Source organism: Mchenga conophoros, linkage group LG10, assembly GCF_057382185.1.
Source record: "Mchenga conophoros isolate Kocher_MC1m ecotype Shallow Benthic linkage group LG10, M_conophoros_male_GT1.1, whole genome shotgun sequence".
Lineage (NCBI taxonomy): Eukaryota > Metazoa > Chordata > Actinopteri > Cichliformes > Cichlidae > Mchenga > Mchenga conophoros.
The window spans coordinates 17058106-17083220 of NC_140535.1; the positions used below are offsets into that span (position 1 = coordinate 17058106).

At 39.5% G+C, this 25115-nt stretch overlaps 2 protein-coding genes across 3 annotated transcripts; one reads left to right on the forward strand and one right to left on the reverse strand.

Annotated features, from left to right (window-relative positions):
* Positions 1 to 291: 291 nt before the first annotated feature.
* Positions 292 to 14547, forward strand: LOC146565645 (uncharacterized). 2 transcript variants are annotated; one of them, XM_085288938.1, is made up of 30 exons: positions 292 to 809; positions 1652 to 1731; positions 2304 to 2378; positions 4624 to 4694; positions 4782 to 5689; positions 6477 to 6516; positions 6599 to 6636; positions 6717 to 6847; positions 6934 to 7012; positions 7148 to 7206; positions 7848 to 7898; positions 8004 to 8071; positions 8176 to 8219; positions 8321 to 8360; positions 8846 to 8880; positions 9002 to 9129; positions 9256 to 9370; positions 9480 to 9901; positions 9989 to 10193; positions 10486 to 10642; positions 11331 to 11495; positions 11638 to 11760; positions 12080 to 12125; positions 12212 to 12315; positions 12426 to 12550; positions 12684 to 13055; positions 13159 to 13442; positions 13697 to 13798; positions 14163 to 14309; positions 14409 to 14547. In XM_085288938.1, exons 1-30 carry the CDS (start codon positions 718 to 720, stop codon positions 14510 to 14512), a joined length of 4410 nt encoding a protein of 1469 aa, XP_085145064.1. In that variant the 5' UTR covers positions 292 to 717; the 3' UTR covers positions 14513 to 14547. The 2 variants fall into 2 exon arrangements, with proteins under 2 accessions (XP_085145064.1, XP_085145065.1); XM_085288939.1 differs by having other exon boundaries at positions 293 to 809; positions 9992 to 10193.
* A 2140-nt stretch (positions 14548 to 16687) lies between these two features.
* Positions 16688 to 24753, reverse strand: sms (spermine synthase). Its single transcript, XM_085288940.1, has 11 exons — positions 24617 to 24753; positions 23451 to 23571; positions 20231 to 20318; positions 19833 to 19897; positions 19577 to 19752; positions 19291 to 19447; positions 19049 to 19136; positions 18746 to 18860; positions 18572 to 18651; positions 18265 to 18380; positions 16688 to 17732 (listed from the first exon to the last, which is right to left on the reverse strand). Exons 1-11 carry the CDS (start codon positions 24660 to 24662, stop codon positions 17702 to 17704), a joined length of 1083 nt encoding a protein of 360 aa, XP_085145066.1. The 5' UTR covers positions 24663 to 24753; the 3' UTR covers positions 16688 to 17701.
* Between the last annotated feature and the right edge of the window lie 362 nt (positions 24754 to 25115).

A 25115-nucleotide genomic window follows, 5' to 3' on the forward strand; every position in this document is an offset into this window, starting at 1 on the left:
ACCATAATGTGCAGAAATGACTAAATGTTATGGAGGTTGCACTAATGGTTTTGAGAATTATTATTCTGATCTGAGAAAAGCACCAAAGGGACTGAGAAAAACTGTAAACACAAGCATAAGAGGCAGAACAGAGAAGGAAATAAGAGAGCGTGCTCATGTGGTGGTGTGTGACAGACAGACTCTGACAGACTGCTCACAGTCCTGAAAAACAGGCACTTACAGAGTAATGGTGCGTGACTTCTTTTTTTTTTCGTAGCAGTCGGGCCACAATGTTAGAGCCCTGCAGTGTTGTCCTGGAAACACTTTCAGTTGTGTCTATTACTGAAAACACAGGTTTATGACACACCCTGAGGCACACCTGTACTGACAAACAAAAAAGAAAAAGAAACACACAAATCTCTTCCTTCCAAAAACCTACAGGGAACTTTAAAGGCAGACGATCGGACTGTGTTATTATTTTTGGGTCTAGTTTTACAATCAGACAGCTTCCTCTTTGGGTGGTGTTGAAATGTTAAACCAAAGGTGCCAGAGCTGAAGAGAATGTATGTGACGTCCACCCGCTCACCTTGACGTCTCATGGGCGTGCCACATGTGTCAGCTATTGATTGTCCATGAGAAAGTGGTGGAGAATTGACAAAGCACACAGCCGAGAGCACTGGCTAGATTTATGACTGTTAATGTTTGTTGTTGAACGTTTTACTTCGCCCATCGGAAGCTATGTTCCACAAAAATGAAGACAGAGTCATGAAGGATCCAAGGATTTCTTCAGGCAGACTTCCTTGCCAGCAAATATCTGCTCCTTTAGTCAGGTAAAGCGAGATGGTGGCGGTGGAGGTGGTGTTGGTGGCGGTGTCTCTCCTTTTCCTTAATGTGGAGGGAAACACATCTTAACTCAGAAACAGCAGCTGGATCGGTTTTCAGTCAGGATTATTAATCCAGATGGTTCATACAGATGCGCTCATATCTATAAATCACTTCCTTATGCGGCATCAAATAACATTAAAGTCATTTTTTAAGTCACAGAATCGAATTATTTACATTTTTTATTTGTTGTTATTTTGTATTTGCAAAGTAATCACGCATTTTTTAAGGACTGATGTTACTGGTTATATAAGAATATAGGAGAGGATGCACCCTATGTGCCAATAACAATGACGCTTTCCATGGATGTGAAAGAAGACATTTAGTTATACAGTCAGTCCACTTACTCACTGTTATTCTGCTTGTTATTTAAAAAAATAGGAGGCAAAGTTTGGAGAATTGTACATGCAAATTATTTGCTGCCTAATAATAAGAGATTCAAATGAACATGAAAAAATAACTATTGATTCATGGTGTATGTACTCCATACATCATGTGCACTTTGAAGGTAATGAATTTGTTCTATTAGACCGCGCTCACTATCCTGAAATCGTTCAAGTGTTTCATTTGGCATTACTCATCTGTTAACAACCAGAACTGGAGATAAAACCTTTAAGACACATTTTAATTACAGCCTTTCAGCATTTGTTAGCATGGGTGTGATGGTAGGGCTTTTCTAGATTAGTATGACTCAGTCTGACTCTTTCTTCTGTCATATGTCAGAATAAATATAATAAAGCTTTAGCCCCCTGTGTTTATTTACTAAACTTAAACTTCTTCAACTTAACAGGGTGAAGAAGCCAGGCTCGCTTATCAAATGTTTCCACTTGCTGCAGACACACCTGGTGGTCATCGTTGTCCTCTTAGCAGGTATCTGACATCAGCTGTGACACAAAAGAGATGAAAAAACACGAAGACAATTGAGCGGAGGCGGCTGTTTAGTGGACCAACAGCTTTGAACCTCTAATTATAACCTGCAATGCATGGCATGCACACGCACACACATACAGTACGCACACAAATACCTTGAACTCTTTCATAATATACTGTAACCAGTTAGTCTAGTTTTGTTTATTAGTCGTACTGCTATTCTGAGAAAGGCACAAATGGAGAAGACTAAAAAAGACCACACAGAGAACAGGAAGTGAGGGAATGGAAATGCATTTCAATGACTTTGTGCAACTACCACAAAGTGCATTAATTTTTAAAGTGTTCTGTTTTTTTAAAAACAGAGTTTATGTGCTGAAAAAATTCAGAATTCCCATTTTCCAGCGTGTAGGATTTAAAAACCACATTAGGAACTTTGTACACTGAAACTGGATCATGTTAATGTCCATCAACGTGGTGTCTAGTGTTCAATACACACGATTGGCTTTTGGTCCCAAAACTCTCCATGAAGTTGCCAACAGTGGTAACTGAGAACTTTTTTCTTTTCCAATCAGGGCAAGCCTCCTGCAACCAGACCACTACAACTCCTTCCCCTTTTACTGTTTCTACTACAGCTCCACAAATATCAGGTAAATGAACCCTGATAAAATCTGCTCACCCCTTGGCTTTGTAGGAAAAACGTTTGTTTAATCTGTGTTACTGATTTGTATGTCACTCAGTGATATAAGTGTTTGATCTTCAAGCAAAACTTTAATACTTGGTTGACTTAGTATTTGGTTGAGAAACAAGCACAGAGATAACAAGTTTACTGATAGCTGGTCACAAGGTTTGCACACACCTCAGGAAGGATTTGGGGCGACTCCGCACGATATGCGGAGGCAGATTGGGTGGATTCTTTTATGTGAGGACCCATATGCAGACCACAGTGAGACGAAAATGGGAATTAACTAAAAGTGTGCCATTTATTAAGGCAGATACACCAAACGGGGGGAAAGCAACTAAACAGAGGTATGCCTGAACTGGGGAAACAGAACACAGAAGAGCCACGGGGGTAAAGCAGACGCGACGACAAAGGTCAGGGGAAAACTCACACTGTCAAGAACCTCAGTGTACACTTACGATAAGGACCCTGGAAGCAGATTAATGTGCAGCCACTCAGAACTATGTACAGGTTTATTAATAAACAAAGCAACTTGATGAAAACAAGGGAACCAAAACTACAAACTCAAGCCAGGGAAAAACTGGGAACAGAAAACCCTGGAGCGCCCGTAATCTGGACTGAGGGAAAACTGCAACAGAGAGGAGAAACACAATTACTAGAGTACTGAGGAATGGCACGTAACAGCCAGAAAAAGTTAAACGTCAGGGCTTATGATTAGAGCCGGACCATGAAACTCAGAGGGGGAAGAGTCCATGGAGGGAGTCTGAGGAGGCAGGAACGAGGATGGGAGGTGAACAGGCATGGGGACAGGCAGGTGGCAGGATTCCAGCGCCGAACGTCGTTCCCTAAGTACATAGACACAAGATGAAGATGAATTCCGAAGTTCTCCAGTAAATACAGAACTTACGAAGAGCCTAGTTACCACCGAGGGGTGACTAACGGACTGGCGAGGAGCAGCCATCTGCGCCGGGTGAAGTAGTCCCCCGGCGATTGTCTCGAATGGGATGCAGGTGTGTAGGAGATGGCGCAGCCCGAGGGTGTGGAGCCCATCTATGCCACTCCATGACCTTAATATGCTTCTTTAGCCACACCTTTGTTCCTCTGCAGCATATTTTAAGCCACTGTCATGTTGGAAGTTCCATCCATGACCCGTCTTCAGTATTCTGGCTCAGGGAAGAAGGTTCTCATCCTAGGTTTTATGGTACATGACCCTGTCAATAGCCGCTCAATGCAACGAAGTCCCCTGTACCTAGCCCAAAGCATGATGTTTCCACCTCCGTGCTTGACTGTGGGGAGATTTTCTTTGGGTCATACTCAGCATTTCTCTTCCCTTTTGGCGTCATCTGACCACAGCACTTTCTCCCAAGGCTTCTCCTCCCCCAGGATGATCATGTAGGTCTACAATCTTGTCCCTGACATCCTTTGACCGTTCTTTGGTTGTGCTCATGATGGCGGAGAGGTTTAAATGAAAGAAACTGATTCTGTGTGCTTTATACACATAATGAATTGAGAGCAGGTGAATCTGCTCTTGATTGATCGATGTATTGAAATCTGTGTGTCACATGGGAACGCAGTCAGTCTGCAGGAGCCGGATTTCTGGTTGGGTAGAAATAATGTTTATTTCTCTAAATGACATACAAATGAATTCATAACTTTTATGTTATTTTTAAATGTATTTATTTATTTGAAAATTAGAGGCTGTTCATTTTTTTGCAAGTGAGCACTTCCACTTCCAGCAGGGGATCAAATAATTATTTCCCCCACTGTAGTTGACTTGTACAGGTAATAGTATTTAAGTAAATTAGGCTAAATAAAAATACAAAAAATTCTCAAAACTGGGGCACATTTTTGAATGGCCTGTTAACATTAACCACCATGAAAGCCATATAATTTGGAATGTAACAGAACAAAAGTGCTCCAAATGGCAAGAACAACACAAACAAGCTAACTATCTAAAACTCCACCCCTGTTAAAATTACCACAGAGCACAATATTTGCCATGGAAATTAAATATAGTTTGACATTTAAAATGAGCAGCCAGCTTCAGTTGCAACACATCAGGTGACTGTGAGTCACTTCATTTTTGGTATTTCTATTTTTGGCTCCCTTTCTCAGCCCTTAGATTGCCTCTTTGTTACAAGCAGCTGGTATGTTGTCCTCCGTTATAGAGTTTAGCAACTTTTGCCAATGATTCTCTTTGCTTTGTAATGCAGTATACTACTTTGTTGACATTACGGTGGATGTCACTGGACAGATCAAGAACGAATCTGAAATCATTGCCTGGGTATGTAACATGTACGACAGCAGGCTTATTAAAACACCAGATGTAATGCTTAAATCCTGTCAGCAAACCATATGCTCTTTTCCTCAGCTCAAGCAGGTTTTCAGCACCAAGCTGGAGAACTGCGTGCCTCCAAACCCTCCAGAAACTACTGTCACACCGACCTCCCCACAAACTACACCTGCAAGTACTGTCAGTGAGACAACACAAGTGGCCTCATCAACACTGAACACTTACAACAGCACAACAACTGCAGTAACCACATTACAGAGCAATAGTACAGGTGCAACATCCACGGCCTTAGAAGGCAACAGCACTACAGCAGCAACACCCACGGGAGGCAACAACTTCACAACCACTGCAACAACATTACAAGGCAACGGGACGACTACAACAGCAACACCAACAGGAGGCAACTTCACAACCACTGCAACAACATTACAAGGCAACGGGACAACTACAACAGCAACACCAACAGGAGGCAACTTCACAACCACTGCAACAACATTACAAGGCAACGGGACAACTACAACAGCAATACCAACAGGAGGCAACTTCACAACCACTGCAACAACATTACAAGGCAACGGGACAACTACAACAGCAACACCAACAGGAGGCAACTTCACAACCACTGCAACAACATTACAAGGCAACGGGACAACTACAACAGCAACACCAACAGGAGGCAACTTCACAACCACTGCAACAACATTACAAGGCAACGGGACGACTACAACAGCAACACCAACAGGAGGCAACTTCACAACCACTGCAACAACATTACAAGGCAACGGGACAACTACAACAGCAATACCAACAGGAGGCAACTTCACAACCACTGCAACAACATTACAAGGCAACGGGACAACTACAACAGCAACACCAACAGGAGGCAACTTCACAACCACTGCAACAACATTAGCAAGAAAAAGAAAACGGAAAAGAAGCTTGATACGTGTAGCTCGGGACGTTAGTGGCAATGGGACACAAAGCAGGTATGAGTGCAACTATTTCTATCAAATAAATGAACAGATGGAAAATGAGATTATGAATTTTCATGGAGCACTTTCTGTAATATATTGTGGCAACTGTGTTGTCGAACCCACACTGTGAAGATTTGTTACGTTTATCATTTAAGGTGAGATTACATTCAGAGTTATTGTAGTTTTGTATTTTTAAAATGTGGTTTTTTTGTTATTTCATTTTCGACTTTTTGTTTTAAATCAGTTTAGTTTCACTTAGTTTCTTTGTTTTTTCATTTCAGTTTAGTTTTTGTAAAAATATTTTGTTTTAGTTTAGTTTTTATTAATTTCATTCTTAGTTTAACATTTTTACCAAACTAAAAAAAAGCTCAAACTAAGAATTTTTTTTTTATTTTAGTTCGATTTCCAAGTTAACAAAATCTTTTCAGCTAGTTTTTCATTTTTTCACATTTTTTACTTTTATTCTAGTCATGTTATAGTTTATTATTGTTAACAAAAAGTTTTTTTTCACATCTGCTTTTACTTTAGTTTTAGTTTAGTTTTAACTTTGATTATTTCCTTTGCTGACAGCAGCCAAAAGTTGCAGCTAATGAGATGCCTGCACACTGAATTTCCAATATTTCCCCCCTCTTGTATCCCCTTGAATAAGCATTAAGCAAAATAAGCAACGCTTGTTTGACTTTTTCATAAAGCTGGAGATCATATGAGCAGTTGCACAATCAGTCCTAATTCCACTGAGATGACGAATCATATCAGTTAGTCCTGACACCCATTAACCTTATCTCCATTTACTTTTCAGTTCGAACACTAATGTCATAAATACAACGGGCCTATTTCAAGTGAGTGAGCACATAATTGTGTCTGTAGGTTTCTGTAAATGAAAAAGATCACTTGAATTTAGCCTGATTTGTGTTTTACCAGGGAATGGAAGTGTCATGCGTGACAAAAACTGAAATAAGGTAAGTGAAGTAAAGACATTCAAGTCATTGAAATAAGCTTATCTCATGATCCCTACATTAACACTGATCTTATGCTGCAGAAACACCACGTGCTCTGTGACGCTGAAGCTGAGTCAGGCGGTGTCTTCATGTTGTATCCTCCGCACTCTCTGCGCAGCCACTAACACTTCATCTGATTTTTACGTGCTGGGGAAAAAGGCAGATAGAGTGGGTGAGTGATGCATAGTTACCTACCTGATACGTTTGCAGGATGTTATAAAAGTAACAATGTAATAAATCCTCTGTGTCGCTTAACAGGTCAGCTTCAAAATGTGTGCAATAACAGCAGCACAGTAGAAAACAGCTGCATTTACACTGGTCAAGACAACGCAGCATGGTAAGATCCTCAGTACGGGCAGTCTGTGCTTTCCCAAGTGCTAAATGTTAACTGATTAATCAAAGATAAATTATACTTTTTAAATTCATACTTTAGTTTTGTGAAATTCCATGTTTGTTTGTTTGTTTTTTACAGTAATGAGTCTGCAGCTGCATATGTGGTTCCACCAAGTAATTCAACTAACTGCAGTGCAGGTGAGCTCCAAACTATTCAATGTAAGCATAGTTAAGCTCAGTTTAAATGGACCAACCATGAAAACAAACAAACAACATCATTGCATCAATACATGAATTAGACTGTTACTGCTACTGAAACCTGATGAAGCAACACACTTGTGTTAAAAGACACCAGGAAGTACTTCAGGGCATGTCAGGAAACACACATTTCAAAAGAATAATATTAATTAAGTCTCAGTTACAGTTAATATTATACCTGGATACCAAATCGTGTGGACACGCTACAGAGCATTTGCGGATTATATAGGATTAATTGTTCTGTGAGTGTTTTAGCAGATGCCTAAAAATAGAAAATGGTTAAAAACCCTGTTCTGTACAAAGCATCTGGTTAATTTAGCTTATCATAATAACTGGAAACATAAGGAAACTCATTAAGCTTTTGATTGCATGCCAGGTTAGCCAGCAGCTCGGGGTTGCTTCATACTTGCAACACAGACAATTAAAAACTGAACAAATAAGATTGTAAAAAAGCAAAATGCACAAGATTCTTCTAAATATTTTTTCTAAATGTATTTTTCCCTTAAAGTGTAAAAGTAGAGTCTTGAAGGTGCCTTGATTCGATCCACACTGTAAACCATCATGCTTTGACTTTGTTTCAGGCAACATCACCACAAGCAACTGCAACTGCTCTGACTACTGCAGTGGATCAGGTTAGTGTCACCTATCAAAACCATTTGCATTATGATGTAAATCACACAGTCTGAAAGCTTGGTGACTTGATTATCTTTCCTTTTTTTTGTTTCTTTGTTTTTTAGATGCATACTACACTTTTAATATTTCCATACAAGATCCCAATATAAACTATTTAAATGTCACCAACCTGGTAATCTTCCATTCACACAGAACACAAATACATATAAATAAACAAATCATTAATGTAAAATTCTTGGAGCATCAATGAATCATTAATATCTTCAACTGTAACAGATTTCTCAGCTGCGACAGCTTCCACCTTGCTCTCCAAGTGTAGAGTAAGTTTTGTTTTTTGTCACCAGTTTTTAAATAAATAAATACCTTTTTATCACATGTAAAATACAAAAAATAATAACAATCTTGTAATATTCCCTTGCAGAGGTCTATGTCCAGTGTCCATTAATGCATCTGAGTACAAGGTATTCAACCACCAAATTATGATATTATTGCCTTCATGTTTTTCTATCTCTTTTATGATGATTAAGGGCCAAAGCAAGTTTTCAAAATGTAAGTAAGGCATTTAGGTTGCATTAGGGAAAAAGATAACCTTAAAAAAATCAATTAAACTGAATTGAATTTCTTTATTTGACTTAAAGGAGATTCAATCTATTCATCTAGATTAACATCTTTTGAGTTGTTCATTTTTGAAGATATCAGCTGTAGAGATGTCATTTTGTCAGTAATGTCTTTTTGAACATTACTGACTTTTACCCCAAAAATACTCCAGTTTCACATGACAAGAAACTCACCATGTAATGGAATCTCACAGGAAAAATATAGTTTATGTCCAAAGGAATTTGCATTTCATGTGTTATTATTATATTAACACGTTAAAAATGTTTTAGTAGTTTCCTTTATTACGTTCATTTAAAGTTATTTTTCTAAAACTGACATTTCTACACAGGACGCAAACGTGGCATGTGCAAGCACGTCAACAAAGTGAGTCCAGCTATGTTAGAACATTTGTCTAAAACTCACATTAAATCTCACTGATGCATCTGTTGCATTTGAACACTAGGCTAAAATTGTTGTTGTTGTCTTTTTGTTTTTTCCGTTATAGCCTTCAAAGCTGTAGCGTGATTCTGGCCTTTGCCCGTGAGGTCCCCGTCTGTGATGTAGCAAATGCTGTGGTGTATCTGCTTCAGTCTAAGGAACAAATCAGTTTCAGCGGGCATGTGATCCGAGCGGGTGTGTATACTAACCAAAATAAAACAAGATGAGGACTGAAATATCAGCTCAAGCAGTCAAAAAATAAGTGACGACTTGTGCAAAGCTTGTGCAAAGCTTCTCATTGGTGCTTTTGTGTTTCCACAGCAATTTGTGGAAATTTACAAGCCAATGTCAGCCTGCAGTCTCAGTTCACATGGGTCAGCACGGACATAAAGCCTGCAGATTTCTGTGCTGCAGCAAAGTCTAGCAGCCTCACTTGGTTTGTATGACCTTAATATCCTGCACACTAACCACATTTATACAAAATGTGCTGCAACAGATCAAAAGGATCCAAAGTAAAATGTTACTTCTTTATTTCTTTTTAATAGTCAAAAACAAAACAATGTGGTTATGCAGCTGCAGGACAGTTGTGATCTTCAAAACGTGTCTACCACCACAACCAGCCCAAATGTGACAACCGTGCAACCAAACAGCACTGCCACCAGCACCACCAACAACAGCACTGCCACTACCACCAGCTCTGCTAATAGCACTACAATTGCTGTAAATGCAACTTCAATGCCGCTGAATACAACACAAGGAGTGAATCTAACCACCACCACCAGTGCTGCTAATGTCTCAGTGCCAGCAACAGTCAACACTACTACAACTACAGCTATCACTACCGCTAATAACTCAAGTACGGGTAACACAACTACAACCAAGTCTCCTACACTCACCGTTACTACAGCCACCACAAATCCGAACACTTCTGTGACGACAACTGGAAGTACAACAACAAATTCGTCAGGTTTGTGATCACTTCAGTTGCGTGCACAACTCTGTGGCAATGCTTTCCTTATCATAGCGTCACTGTCTCGTCAAATTGTGTTGACAGCAGCTGAGGCCCAAGCCAACGCACTGCTTGACGAGACGAAAGACGTGTCCAAACTGAACTCCAGCCAGGTGAATCAGCTGGTGTCTAAGCTGGAGGCTCTGTTATCAGGCCCAAATGTCAGCATAGGGCTGGGGAACACATCAGTCAACATTGTCAGCAATCTCCTGGGTGCTTCTCCATCTGTGCTGTCACAGTCCTCCAACAGGTTACAGATTTATTTATTTATTTATTTATTGTGGTCTTTTTACATTAATATTTCATGGGGTGGACAATGCATTTGACCCATACTGTTTTTATTTTTATTTTACTCACAACAATAACCAGATATGGGCTCTAAAGAACACCAACAAAACCCCAGTTTTCCTCTTCCATCCATAGGAGGACAAAACACCTCAATTCCAACTCTTATTTTCATCTTTTTTTTAACCAGTAATATTGCTTCTTGTTGTAATTAAAGAAATGACACGTACTATTATTTATTCATTTATTCTCACCAGGATAATAGGGATCGTTGATACAGTGGGGCTCAAGCTGGTTGTTGGAGGGACGGCTCAGACCATTTTGTCCCCGGCTGTTGCTCTGTCAGTGAAACCAGCAGATGGCGCCAACTTTCAGAAAACAACTTTTTCCATCTCAAGCCCCACCAATGTGGAGGTAGGGAAGAATAACTTTCACTTTTGTACAAGTGCTTTGTGTCTCATATAACACAGCATTTCCAGCTTTGTCTAGAGAAGCCTGTAGAAGATATTTAGTGCCTTTTTACTGTCGATTTAATTTTTTATGATTATTTTAACAGGGAGGTTGGAGTAATTGTTTTAGGTTGTAATTGGCATATTTAAAAGAAGAAGAAGAATATACTAACTCAGATTTTGTGTATTTTGTGTATTTGCATGTGTAGTTCAGATTAAACTAAATTTAAAACTACATTTATTTATTTCAGCTTTTCAGAGTAAAGTGGTTCAGTCAAAAACAGGATCAATTCATAAAATACAACAAATTGGTTTAATCGTGTGACTTGTTTTTGCTTTTAAAAACACAACCAGGTGATCTAGGTCAGAAATTCTGACGGTTTCTTTTCCTCACAATGACATGACATGATTTGTCAGTAAATCCCTGGATTACACTTGTGAATGTGGGTGTAATACTAAATGTTTTGACGAATAAGCAGCCATTTTGCCACTATTTGGAAGAACAAAGCTGCTCCTCCAAATAGTGATCTCTAGTAGAGAGACGCCAGTTGCCCCAAATAGAAAACAGGGTAAAAAAAAAACAACAAACAAACAAAAAAAAACAACTCTCGGATGATCGAGTCTGTTAAGCTTGAGGCCCATATGTGTTACAGGTCCGTGGGAATCCCAGACTGAGAAGGAGCGTGACAACAAACTCCTCGATCCCTCAGGGCTCCGTCACGCTGCCTGCCTCTCTCACTCAGAATCTCACATCTCAGGAACAGCAGCAGGTCTCCAGAGTTCAGTTCAATTTCTACCAGAAGAGCACCGTATTCCAGGTCTGACAGTTCAACCAGCAGTCCCCTTCTTATTCACCACTAACAAAAACGCCAACTTACATTATTTTTAATGTAGTGTTTTAAATCTGATACTTACACACTCTTTACAAACTTGTTTTGTTGTCTCTAAATGGCTACACAGGACAAATCCCTGGGAGTACGCAGGCTTAACAGCGGGATCCTAGGAGCAAGTGTCGCCAACCTGTCAATCACAGGACTCCGAGACAATGTTATAATCACCCTAAAAAACCAAGAGCCTATTCCGGTAAGCCTGGTTTCACCAACTGTCATTTAAAGGCAAATTAAAAGGAAATGGTTGTGTCCTCATAGAGAAATTTACTTCTGGAGGAAGCATTGCCTAAGGGCTTCGGCTACAGGTATAACCAGACAAACCAAGCCAGTTTGTAGCAGCGCACACATGCCGGAGCTATACGACCGAGCTACACATGTGTGTGTGGTTAAATGTAGCAGCAATAGGCCACAAACATGCTGTAAAAGCAACACATCCTTAACAGAGAGAGAGAGATAGAGAGAAAACTATCATGTGCAATTAAAGATGATAAACTCTTTTTCTCAAATTACAGGCAAATTTTGTGGCAACGTGTGTTTTCTGGGACTTTGCATTAAATGGTAAGTTGTCCAGCCATGAGTTAAGAGCTTCAGTGAACACAAACAGACGTGTAAAAACACGAGTCGTGTTTGTTTTCTGCCCACAGATGGATCGGGTGGCTGGAGCTCAAATGGCTGTTCTGTCCAAAATAGCACAGACAGTGAGACAATTTGTGGCTGCAACCATTTAACCAGTTTTGCCATCCTGCTGGTAAGATCACCAAAATACATTTTGTCATGTATGTTGTCATGTTTGGTTATTATTCATTAGAATATTCATTAGAATAATAACACTTTTGGGGGGGCATCTCCTTCATAAAGGACCTCTCCAGGCAGCCTATAACCAGTCGTGTCCAGAGCACCATCCTTACCTTTATCACATACATTGGCTGTGGAATCTCTGCTATCTTCCTGGCTGTCACCATCCTCACCTACTTGGCCTTTGGGTATGTATAGAAATCCAGAAAATAGATGATCTAGATCTGTTATTCATTACTTATTGCTAAAGCTCTATGAATTTTTTTTTTTTGCTCGCTGAGGTATTTTTTACATGTTGTCTTCATAATTTCGCCTAAACAGCAAGTTGCGCAAAGACATCCCATCCAAAATCCTGATCCAGCTGTGCTTTGCGCTGCTCCTGCTGAATCTGGTCTTCCTGGTGGACGCCTGGCTGGCGCTCTACCCAGACGCCGTGGGCCTTTGCATTTCCACTGCCTGGTTCCTTCACTACTTCTTGTTAGCTGCCTTCACATGGATGGGTCTCGAGGCCGTCCACATGTACGTGGCACTTGTGAAAGTCTTCAACGTCAATGTATCGCACTACATGCTGAAGTTCTCGCTGGCTGGATGGGGTATCCCGATGATCGTGGTCATTATTGTCATTGCAATTGACAAAAACAACTACGGTCTCGTTTCCTATGGAAGGTTTAGTGATGGCACTACTGATGAGTTGTGAGTACTTTATTTGTAATCTCATTATTGCACATTATCCTACATAAAATCCATGATATAAAACCTCAGAACAACCTTTAATTCTCCTCCGACTCTCCCACAGCTGCTGGCTGAAAAATGACATCGCCTTCTACGTGGCAGTGGTGGCCTATTTCTGCGTCATTTTTATATTTAACTTCATCATGTTTATTGTAGTTATGGTCCAGCTGTGCCGGATAAAAAAACAAAACCCTCAAAATCTCCAGCACCGCAGCACACTGCAGGATGTGCGCAGTGTGTTGGGGATAACCATCCTGCTAGGCCTCACGTGGGGCTTTGCCTTTTTTGCCTGGGGGCCCGTTAACCTGGCGTTCATGTACCTCTTTGCCATCTGTAACTCCCTGCAAGGTGAGCTGACATTTTCTGAGCTGGTTTGTGAAATAATGGTGATTTCACTCAAATCTGGTCAGTTTACATAGTAATTCTGCTGTTTTCCTTTCTTTTGTCCTCAATTTTAACCAGTTTTTATTGACGTCATCCTCTTCTCTTATTTTAACAACAAAAATACAATCGCATCTTTTTCTCTAATTGGTTTTTAAATGCTCCTCTAAGTAACTACTGCACTGTGAAACGTGGCATTAACAAACACGCTTGTTTTGTAGGTTTCTTTATATTCGTGTTCCACTGTGCAGTGAAGGAAACCGTGAGGAGGCAGTGGAGGATCTATCTGTGCTGCGGCAAAATGAGACTATCTGAGAACTCAGGTTAGCGGTGTTCGTTTTATACTGTGTGCCTCAAACTGGTGAAGGTTACTCCTTTATTTGGTTTCATTTAAGAAATAAGTTTATCGACTGTGGGATTGCGTGGGTTCTATCCGAGTACACGTAGACATGCAGTTAGTGGGGTTAGCTGAATTGGTAATTCTAACTTGTCCATAGGTGAATGTGAGTTCAAATGGTTGCCTGTCTCTATGTGTTAGTCATGCAACAGACTGGTGACCTGTCCGTACCCTGCCTCCTGCCCTAAGACAGCTGGGATAGGCTCCAGCGGAAGAGAATGGATGGACTGTGCGATAATTGCAATTCACAATCACGTTTACCTTCATCATGTGGGTCTTTTTTTTAACAGAATGGAGTCGCACTGCAACACAGAAGACGGCAAAGAAGTCATCGCTGACCAACAACACATCTCTTCATTCCAGTACCTCACGTGGCAATAACTCTTCCAGCTCCTCTTTCCTCAACAGTGACATTTCAGAACAGAGTGATGGGATCGGTACGAACTGACATTTTTGCGTTTCTTCTGTCATTGCTGCAACTCTTAGAATATATCAATTTCCCTTTTTGAAATAATGACAGTAGCACTGTTTTACAGGTAGCCCATATGCAGACAGAGTAATCACAGCAGATGAAGACTCAAATATGGATGTGGTCCTCAACGAGATCAACATGCGGCACAGACACTCACAAACTTCTTGATAGTGGAGGGACAAAGCCGCCTCTCTCAGCGCTCTTATATATATATATATATATATATATATATATATAAATATATATATATATATATATATATATATATATATATATATAAATATATATATATATATATAAATATATATATATATATATATATATATAAATATATAAATATATATATATATATATATATATTTTTATATATATATATATATATATATATTTTTTTATATATATATATATATTTTTATATATATATATATATATATATATATATATATATATATATATATATATATATATAAATATATATAAATATATATATATATATATATTTGTACAATATAATGTAACTGAACAGAGTAATTTATGTACAAGCTATCTGCAGGCCATATGTATTAGCTAAATGACTTTATAAACGAAACTTACTGTTTTAACATCTTATTTCCCCTATTGTATTCTTACAGATATTCTGAACACTAAAGTATTATATATTATTAATATTCAAAGTAAATTAATTTCACTAATGTAACCCACTAAATCTTTCACACAGACCTACATTTCTAATAAAAAAAATTAAGTTAATAACAAAGATTTCACTTTTAAAACAGTGTTGAAATGTATGCATGCTTACATAATTGCTCTAATGGTCTAACAAACAAATTTAAAAGCACCTAAAGTAAAGTAAGATGTTTTGATGTGTCACAGCAGGGGAAGCATAGCTGTATTAATCATGCTGCATTTCCAGTTAGTGTCCAAGAGAGCCGTGACAATGTAAACAGCATGCACTTAAGCAGGATGTCTGGAAAAGCCATTGGAGCGTTTACCCTTGATACAAGACTTTCGATTCCTCCACTGATCGGACATTTGGTGGCACACATACTGTCTTTTACATTCAAGTGAAATTAAAGTTTTCACTGGTCTCTATTGCAGTGCTGTAAAAAGTCCAACCTTACTGCTTCCAAAGAAACTAATAGGGCAAATATCAGCCAAATGCACTTGATTAACTGGTCATCAGAAAGTTTGAGCACCTCCATTAAAGCAGAAGCTAGGTCTCTTTGCTGGTGGGGCAAAAACACTCGACTCTACAGGCGTTGGTATGTTCAGGTAATGACAGTACAGTCATACTGGTTCAGACTTTTTTCTGACTTGTTTGGAAGAGTTCCTGAGAGGAAGTGTGATCTCTAGAAAAAGAATACAGCAACACAGCTTAGGTTTGCAAAGTTGCATCTGGGGGAAAAAAACAACAACAAAAAAACCCCCACAAGATATGTCCTTTGGTGCTAATACGCCGTGTTTGGTTTTCACCAGAGATGGCACCGTGTGTTATGGCCAAATACCTCATACCATTGTCAAGTACGGTGGTGGAAGGGTGATGATTTGGGCTTGTTTTGCAGCCACAGTACCGTTGAATCAACTAGGATATCCTCTGCATATGTTCAGGACAATAGAATACAGCAGAATAATGAATTGAAATCTAATCTAAGGAAGTATTCACCAACAGCAAAGATGATGGTAGAAGTAAAAGTTCCCTGGAGGGACCTCCCAGCAAATTCCTCCCAATGTCAGACCATGCAATACTCAAACTGTGAGAAACTTAACAAAAAGGACTCTAGCATTTAACAGGCTGAGGCCTGTAAAGACTGAACAAGTATGGCTTGTTTGGAAACATTGCTAGCAGAAAACTTTCTCCGTAAAAAGAATATAGCAGCACATGTTAGGTTTGCAAAGTTGCATTTGAATGAGTAATAAGAGTTCTGGAATAACAATTCTGTATACAGTACCAGAGTACTCTGGAGTCAAACTGATAAACGTCACTAGTTAACTACTGGGTTAAATGGTACACCAATTAAATTAAACCAGTTGGTAGTTTACCAGAGTTTTCATAACACACCACACAGCGTCACTAGTATGGCATCTGTGTAAACATGTCACAGAATGAGAAACCCAATACATTCTAAGCAAATGCAAAAGCTGCTGCAGCAGTTTGACATTTTTAACCTCTGCCTTATTTTTTAGATTTGATTAGTTAAGCTTTAAGATTTTGGCTGACAAACTGGTACTTTAAGTTTTGGACAAATATTAGTTCTTACGAGGAAAACAGTCACGTTTCCCGTCTCTTGCATTTTTCTTAAGATAACAGTGATCAAGAGGAATGAGTCAAACACCACAGGTATGTTCCCCCCAAAAACAGTTTAATCATAGATGGTCAAAATCATCTCAAGCAGGAAAGGACAGCATTTAATGAAATAACGAATAAATAAATGTCCCACAGGGTAGATCAAATGTGCATTGTACTGTATATGCAAGCTACATTCACCGTCCTTTACGTGCACCTAATACAGTCTTAACAAAAACTTTATCAGGCAAAAACAAAAAGGTGCCGATAAAACATGACAAAACAGCACAAGCAGAGGTGGCAGTAACTTTGGAGAAATAGTTTCCCTTTTAAAACACTTTGATTTAAGCCCCTCAGTCCCGCTGGGCGTGACCACCTTAATACAACCTGAAAGAAATCACATTTGAAAGGCAGCAACAAAAATGAAGCATAAAAGTGACACTTTGGGTATGCTGCACCTGTGCACTGGCTCACGCAGAGGCACGTTCATTCAACTTCATAACTCAAGATTACAGAAAATGAGTACATATGTATGGGAAATGAGTTACTCCACATTATCAGTGTATAAAAATCAGTGTTCCAACAGCTCCTTCAGAGCACATGCAAGTGGACATTTATAAGGAGAAAAAAAAAAAAAACCTCAAGTAACAAACAATACAACTGACAAGTTGTAAAATTAAAAGAATGGGGATGATAAAACTGCAATTATGCCTCGAGGAAAACTGAGTCAGCTATAGAAAAAGAAAAAATATATATACACATATACTCTCATAACTTAACCACACCAACTTGACTGGTTTAAGCTGGAGTGTTTTTCAGTCAGTGTTTGTTAACTGAAAACAGCAAATTAAATTACTTGTCTTAGTCAGCAGAAGCTCACCAATGTGCACAGAGGTGTGTGAACAATTCAGACTTTGGAAATATCTGAATAGTTCCTAACATTTAAAACTAAACTGAATTTTGTGTGGCCTCCAATTTTCAGGCTGCATTCAATTTGCGTACAAATGAGGGGGTACAGAAGAAATTAGGAGCCTTCACATTCCAGCTGCTGAGAATTTCAGGAGATAACTTGTTTACTTTTTCCAAGCGGTGTAAAAAACCCATCTGATAGTTGAGTTAAGGACTACACATGTACACAAAAACAAATAAATGTTAGACTGGATTGAAACTGAGCTAGATTGATGGGGAAGACCATCTTTATTCACCTGCATGTGGCTTTGGTGTGTTAGTAGACTGTTTTTCAATTAGATCAGTGGTGTTTAGAGTGCATAGTGCTGCAGTGCGTGCACGCGGCACCTGCAGACAGACGCTTAGACTGGATTATTAAAATCAGATGGTCCTAATGTGCCTGCTAACTAAACTACACTGGCAGGATCAGGTGACCACAGCAAGCAAATATCCCAATTTTAATAATCAGTCCATATGCAAAGGTGACCTTTGACAGTGCCTGAATGTCTGGGGTTTTGTTTGGTTGTTTTTGTTTTTTTAAAGCAGACACTTTGAATTTCTCCCTCACAGTATAAGAGCAAAACACCATTATTTAATTTCTCTAATGAAAGCAGAAATGATAACCTAGCCTTAATACTTCAATTCAGTAAACATTTTTATAAATTATGGGACTTGATAGAAAGGATACTGCTCCAGGTAGGATGGAACACACACCACCTCTTTGCGGAAGTCCACTGGACACGAGAGCCTTCCCAGCCGTTCCTCAAACAGATTCAGTGCCTCGGTCAGATTTGCGCTGTTGCCCTGATGGCCAGCAGCAGAAAAGATTCATGAGACTCATACAGATAAATAATTAGGCCCTGACACACAGTAGAAATGATGCTTGGTCATCGCATGAAGTGTTTCAAATAAATTAATATTTAGTTCACCTTTAAAAACAGTATTGACAAAATCCCCCAATCATGAACGGTATGGTAAATTAGGAGCAGACTCACCTGTGTGAAATACTTTCCACTGGGATGCAGCACTTTTATAGATAGATCTAAAATGAGACGCAGGAACTCCCACGTAGAGTCTACAGAAACCAGACAGCATGTGACAAGTTAAACATTTCTTCACACTGCACCTGTGTGCCACCTTTCCTGATGTATGGCTATTGTTATCAATACCTTCTTCTGGCGAGGTGGATATTGGGATTGCAGTGAGGTCATTAATAACATAATCAAATGTCCTTCCTTCCTGGACATACTTCTTCAGCAAGGGAACACAGTCCTGAATTAATATCTGCAATCCATGAGACGAGGAGATTATTCAAAATGCATCTTCAATTTACCCCTGCTTCAAAACTTTTGTCCTGCCTATTGCCGCTTTAAAAATAAATATTAATAACGCAAAACACATTTTGAGCAAATGTGCACACACACACAAAAAAAAACAAAAACAAAAACCACACCACACAATTCAGCACTCACTTGGTAACAGTCTCCCTTCAGGTTGTCCAGGATATCACCACAAGTCTTCCTCATGTATTTTTTGCACCCATCTATCACCTTCTGGTCAATGTAGAAGCTTTATTAAGGAACAGTCAGATGCACACACAGAATTACACTGAGAATAATGCAAATCTAAGTGTGGAGATTTGGAGTGATCTAAAAAAAGTGAATGTTTGCTTTAATATGAACAAAGTCACTCAAATGAAAGCTCAGTAAAGGATATCTCCACCATGGTGATCATCTTTGGCTTTTGTTTGACCAACTCAGCAAGTATTCCTCCATCACCTCCTCCTAAAATCAGCACTTCTTTTCCAGCGTAGTTTTCTTTTCCACTGCCTGTGATGGCCTGGGTGTAGGCAGAGTCACTCTCTGCAAGGTCTGCAAGAAAAATTTGTTTTTAAAGGCAAAACAAATAATTCTTATTAGACTGACTCTACTAAGTTAAACAGTCATTTTGAAAAAACAAAATCTTGTGTGCAAGCAACATGCCATGATTTATATACTTACTAACGTCTCCATCCAGAACTAGAATATTCCCATACTGCTGTGAGTGCAAAATCTTTATGTTTTGGTATTCAGAATCCTCTTCATACACCACCTTGTCAATGTCATACTCAATTAGTCTGCCATCGGCTGTGGGCCAGTAGCGGTCAACTTTTGCTCCTCGCAAAAGGGCTGGAAGCCTTTTGGGAGGTGGGGGGGGATAAATAATACTGCACCATGAAGTACGATACATTTACAAGAACAATATAGTGATACTTACTTTTTAATCCTTGTAATATTGCCATTTAAGAGAACTTTCAGCTTATTTTCCAGTGCATTCAAAAGCTGTGGAGTAAGAATAGATGCAGCTTAAACTTTCACCAAATTTGTGAAAGGTTTCATATTGCTACACAGACAACCCTAATGCAAAACACATCGGGAGTAAACAACACCATAGTTGGTGTAATTTAACCCTCCGTGTATGCACTAGCATTTAGGGATGTGAAAGTGTTTGAATACAGGAAGCCAGTACACAGACAGTAACTGTAAGTATCTTTTGACAGGCACTAAAGATGCCTATGGTCAAAAAGGGTTGGGTTATCATTATATAGTCCCAGAGATGTTTAACCTTATTAGTTTCAATGTTGGTAAAAACAATAGCCCTGTGTATGCTCTTACATTGTCTAGCTGTGCAATGTCATCATCTTCGTAAAACTGCAAATCAACTGTGACCAGCCCCTGGGAGTGCACACGCAGGACAACAAACCTGAGAATTGATGTAGGAAAGAGAAAACGATGCAAAACAAAGTTAGAGGAACACTAAACTAAAAACAAAAAAAGCCACTCAACGTGTGCAATGCGACCTCTCAGAGGAAGCTGTGAAAAGTTCCTCTGTTGCAAAGAAGTTTGAAGGGTAATATTTTTAAACTTTGAAGAGTTAACTGAAACATTCCTGCAATGCTGTCCAACTAGAAGCATGCTCAGGATTTATCAGGAAGTCTATCAAGAAGCCGTAGACATTGCTTAGAGAGTCAGACAACACACAAGTTTTAGAATTCTCCAAAGACCCACATTTGGTGAAAACACATCCTGGCTTTGGGATATTAGTACACTTATTTATTAGGAGTGCAATGATACACAAAATTCACGGTTCGATTCGATATTTTTTTGATACAAAAAAACAAAAACTGTTTATGCCTTTTTAATTTGTCATGTATTAAAATTATAAATACATATTTTAACTCAAAAGTACAGTTTTTAAATTTAATGTCGCTGAAACAACAAAGTAATAAAAAAATAAATATATCTGATTGAGGAATCACTCATCTTTGGAAAGGAGTTTGTTACAGAGAAATGGCTCTTTCCAAAATAAAAGCTATACTGTACGCTTCTTCTGGGCTATATTCTCAGCAGCATATTAACCCTTGTATGGTGTTCGGGTCTGTGAGACCCGTTTTCAGTTTTTTTCAAAAGAAATTAAACAATTAATTATTTTTTCAACCTGAAATTCATTGGCTTTGGCTTATTTTCTGTGAAGAACATAAATCCAAACTAATTTTCAATGACCTCATACTGTACCTCCCCCCACGCATTTACATTACATACAAGGTGTTCGGGTCCACTGGACCCAGGTCTAATAAAAGTGTTGAAAGTGTAGGTCCTGTGTTCCCACACTCTGTCTTCCTCCTTTCTGGTGCTGCTGATAGTGATTTCCTCCCCTCCTGCTCCGCACAAAGTTGCAACATTGTTGAAAATTCAACTATCAACACCGTCTGCTCTGACATTCCCACACATTTTACCCTCTTTCTTGAGGGATCCAAATTTTATTTTCTCATACCCTGTCCCACCTGCAAATTAGGGGCATAATACTATAAATAAGACTTTGCCAGTGTGGTTCTTTATCCCAACTGATCAAGATGGCAAAAGATTATCTGCTGCGAGGGCCATCCAATTGATTTTGGAAGAGAGAGAGGCTTCGAACGATGATGTTGACAAAGAGGTTTCAGAATATTTCACATTTCTGAAAATTCAGAGTCTGACAGTGACTTTGAAGAAGAGGATGAGGTTGAGCACCATTTAGTAACAAAACGAAGACGAGTACCCCATCTGCAGCCAGCTCCAGGACCAGAACAAGCCCACCAGACAGCAAGTGAAGAAACATGGATGTCAATAACTGGTGAAATTGAATGGTCTTCTTGCCCAAGAAATGAGCCACCCTGCAGAGCTGTTACTGGGATAAGCCAGGGCCAACATGGCTGACAGTTACTCATGTGCAGGACATCAAGTCTTCATTTGAGCTTTTCATCCCAGATTCCATCCAGAAAATTATTCTGGATTGCAGTAATCTAGAAGGAAGGTGTTTTTTTTGGAGAGAGGTGGAAGGAGATGGACCAAATTCATCTAAGAACCCCAAAGGCCTACTTTGGGGTTCTTATCCTTGCAGGAGTTTTCAGGTCCAAAGGGCAATCCACAGAATCCCTGTGGGATGCAGAAACCGGCAAGAACCTTTCCGTGCATCAATGACTCTGGAAAACTTCCACAAAATTTCCAGGATTATCCGTTTTGATAACCGAGATGACAGACCAGCTCGACGGCAGAGAGACAAGCTAGCTGCCATCAGGACAGTGTGGGATAAGTGGGTGCACCACCTCCCCCTGTTTTACAAACCTGGGCCTAATGTCACCATTGATGAGCAGCTGATCCCATTTAGTTGTGGAACATATTGCTTCACATGTAAATGTGTTGTGTCTTACCACTCACTCCACTTGATTATAACTGATTTATGTTTTTTATAACATTTTATAAAAAAAACAAAAAAAAAAACGAGAAGCACATTAATTCATAAATGTGATCTAACAAAGGTAAAGGGAAAAAATTAACCATGTTTGCTGTTCATATGGCTTGTAATTGGGATGAAGTAAACATCTGTTTAGTAATTTAACATAAAATTGTTTGATAGTGTTAATTTGGAAAGCCAAAACTCTAGCAGGTCCACCAGACCCATGAACACTGGCTGAGTAACAAAAATATGAACACCACACAAGGGTTAAACATATCAGGTCCCCATAAGGAGAATCATGTGCTAACAAATGACTCGGGTCAAGTTTGTACCATGCGTGCTTGTTGTTTTTGTCTGCTTCCACTTGTCTTTGCATTAGGATGATGTCGGCGTAAATGTGCAGTCATATTCGTTGTGTTCCCACTAGTGCTGTCAGCGTTAATCTGAAATGACATTAACGCGGATCGCCCCGTGCATGGGGCTGGACGGCCAACACGTTAATGAGAAAACTGCGCTAACGCACTAGTTCCCACCAATGTAATTGAGCATTGGGTGGCACATCCAACATACTGTTTTACTTTTGTCCATGACGCGCTTACCTTCAGGGTCATACGTCACATGAAAACCAAAATGGTTCCAAACGCCAGGTCTGAATGAGGGTGGGGGAGGTTCAATTTGGCATGTTGCAAGGAGAGCTTAACTTCTGTCTCGCTAGCTTGCCCTGCGCTCAGTGAATCTGCGTTCGATTACTCCGCCTAGGTTGCACTGTCGAGCGCAGATCCACTGAGCGCTCAACACAGACAGCATCGTCAGAAGAAAAGTTGATAAAATAAATGTAAAAATTTTGTATTGTTCGATACATATGCGTACCGAAAGCACTGCATCGAACGGTTCAATATTGATATTAGTATTGTTGCACCTTTATTATTTATTTATACAGACACAAATCTGATTGAAGACGAGCCAACAAGTACCCTAGCCAGATTAGCTTTAAGCTATCACATCCTAATACACAAAATGTTTTGCCCAATTAGGATTTAGTAATCCAAGTTTTACTGCTAAAGAGTTATAATTAGACTGAAGGAGTCACTTTTGTTTGTGAAAAAATATTGACTTTACCTGCCATTCTTGCCCACAAAGGTAGCAAGATAACCATGCCCGTCTGTATCATGAATAGTCTCTGTCAGTTCCTGTTCATGAAATATAGACAGCAGACCAGACACTGTCGAGGCAGGGTCAACTGAAAGAGGGAGCAAATAAATCTGATGTGAACAAAATATATTAATCAAATACAGCTGCACTTCACTTTCATTATCATATACTCCATTTATTATCTGTGACAAACTTTGGTTCCTCTAAACAGACTTCTGAAACAAAGGGTTTTTAAAAAGAAGAAAAAAAAAAAAGCCTAATGACAGTTTGAATCTTCATAGCTTCATTCTCACACCACTATCAGTTAATGGTAAAACCACAACAATGGCAGACATGCACGTCTTCCTGGATGATTTTAATTGGACTATAAATGTCTGGCAGAGCCCTCAAAGCGCACGGGTGCCAATTTACTACATGCGTTTACTGATTATCGAGTGTTAACGGGGTCACAGACTTAGGTCGACGAAAAGCGCGTGCTGCATGATTAAACAACGATTACTCACACTTGATGTTATAATTTATACTTATGAAACAGACACACCTGTATAAGTCCTATAAGTCATAAAACAAATCCGCATTATATTAATTCAAGCTGTACTTTTCGCAACTATTTGATGAGATCGCTCGGGCCCTCTGTTATTGATTACAGAGACTTGCTAACACGGCTAGGCTAATCATAGCCATGCTAGCCAAAGCTAACTGAGCTCTAATTAGAAGCTTATGCTGCACTGACAGTGATGTGACTTTGGTTTCAACCGTAGTTGCTTGCGCTGCTTTATCCACAAAGATACCTGCTAAACAGACATTTACGCTGACCTGTAAATATGTGCCACTGACATTAAATATGCATACTGATGTGACAGTTCACGAGCTAATAGTGGCCTACCAGTGTCAAGCCGTACCTGCCTACGGACAGGGGTTTGTACTGGTGGGCACAAGCAGCATAGCACTAGGGCACATGCATATAGTGCCTAAACATGGGCAATGTACCAGTGGCACTTTATAATCCTGGCAGTATTGACTATAAATTAGCAGGCCAAAACTAGCAGGCTAGCAAAGCATGCAGCCCTGATGCATAACGAAATGTAACGAAAGACCTTCCTACAGTCAGCTATGCATCACCTTCCTCCTACCTGCTGTAGAGAGGTTGAAGTCGAGAGTGTAATGTCGGACTGCCATGTCTCACTACAACCGTCATCCATGCCTGGGATAGCAGACTGCGAACCTTTATCTGCAGAGACAGGGGGCGGACCCTGTTACCGCTACAGACTGCACTTGCTAAAGTGGGCAGGGCTTCTGCGATGACCGTGAAGTCCTATTGGCTGCGGCTGACGTCAAGGTGGGGATTCACTACGTCACCATGCGTTAATCAGGACAAGTGGGAATTTTGATTTTAATATCATTCAGTCAGCGACTGTTAAAAGTTTCACAGTCATTGCATTGAGCGCATGATGTTACACATCCTATAATCAAACAAATCTGCACATATTGTTACCATCTGTCCCTCTTCGTGTGTGACTGTACAGAACTTTTCTCTTTTATCATGTCCTACAACGCATAATGGAACAGTATCTTGTTTTTTAACTGACTCTAGTTTACAAAAGGGGAGTCTCAAACATGAAAGATGGACAT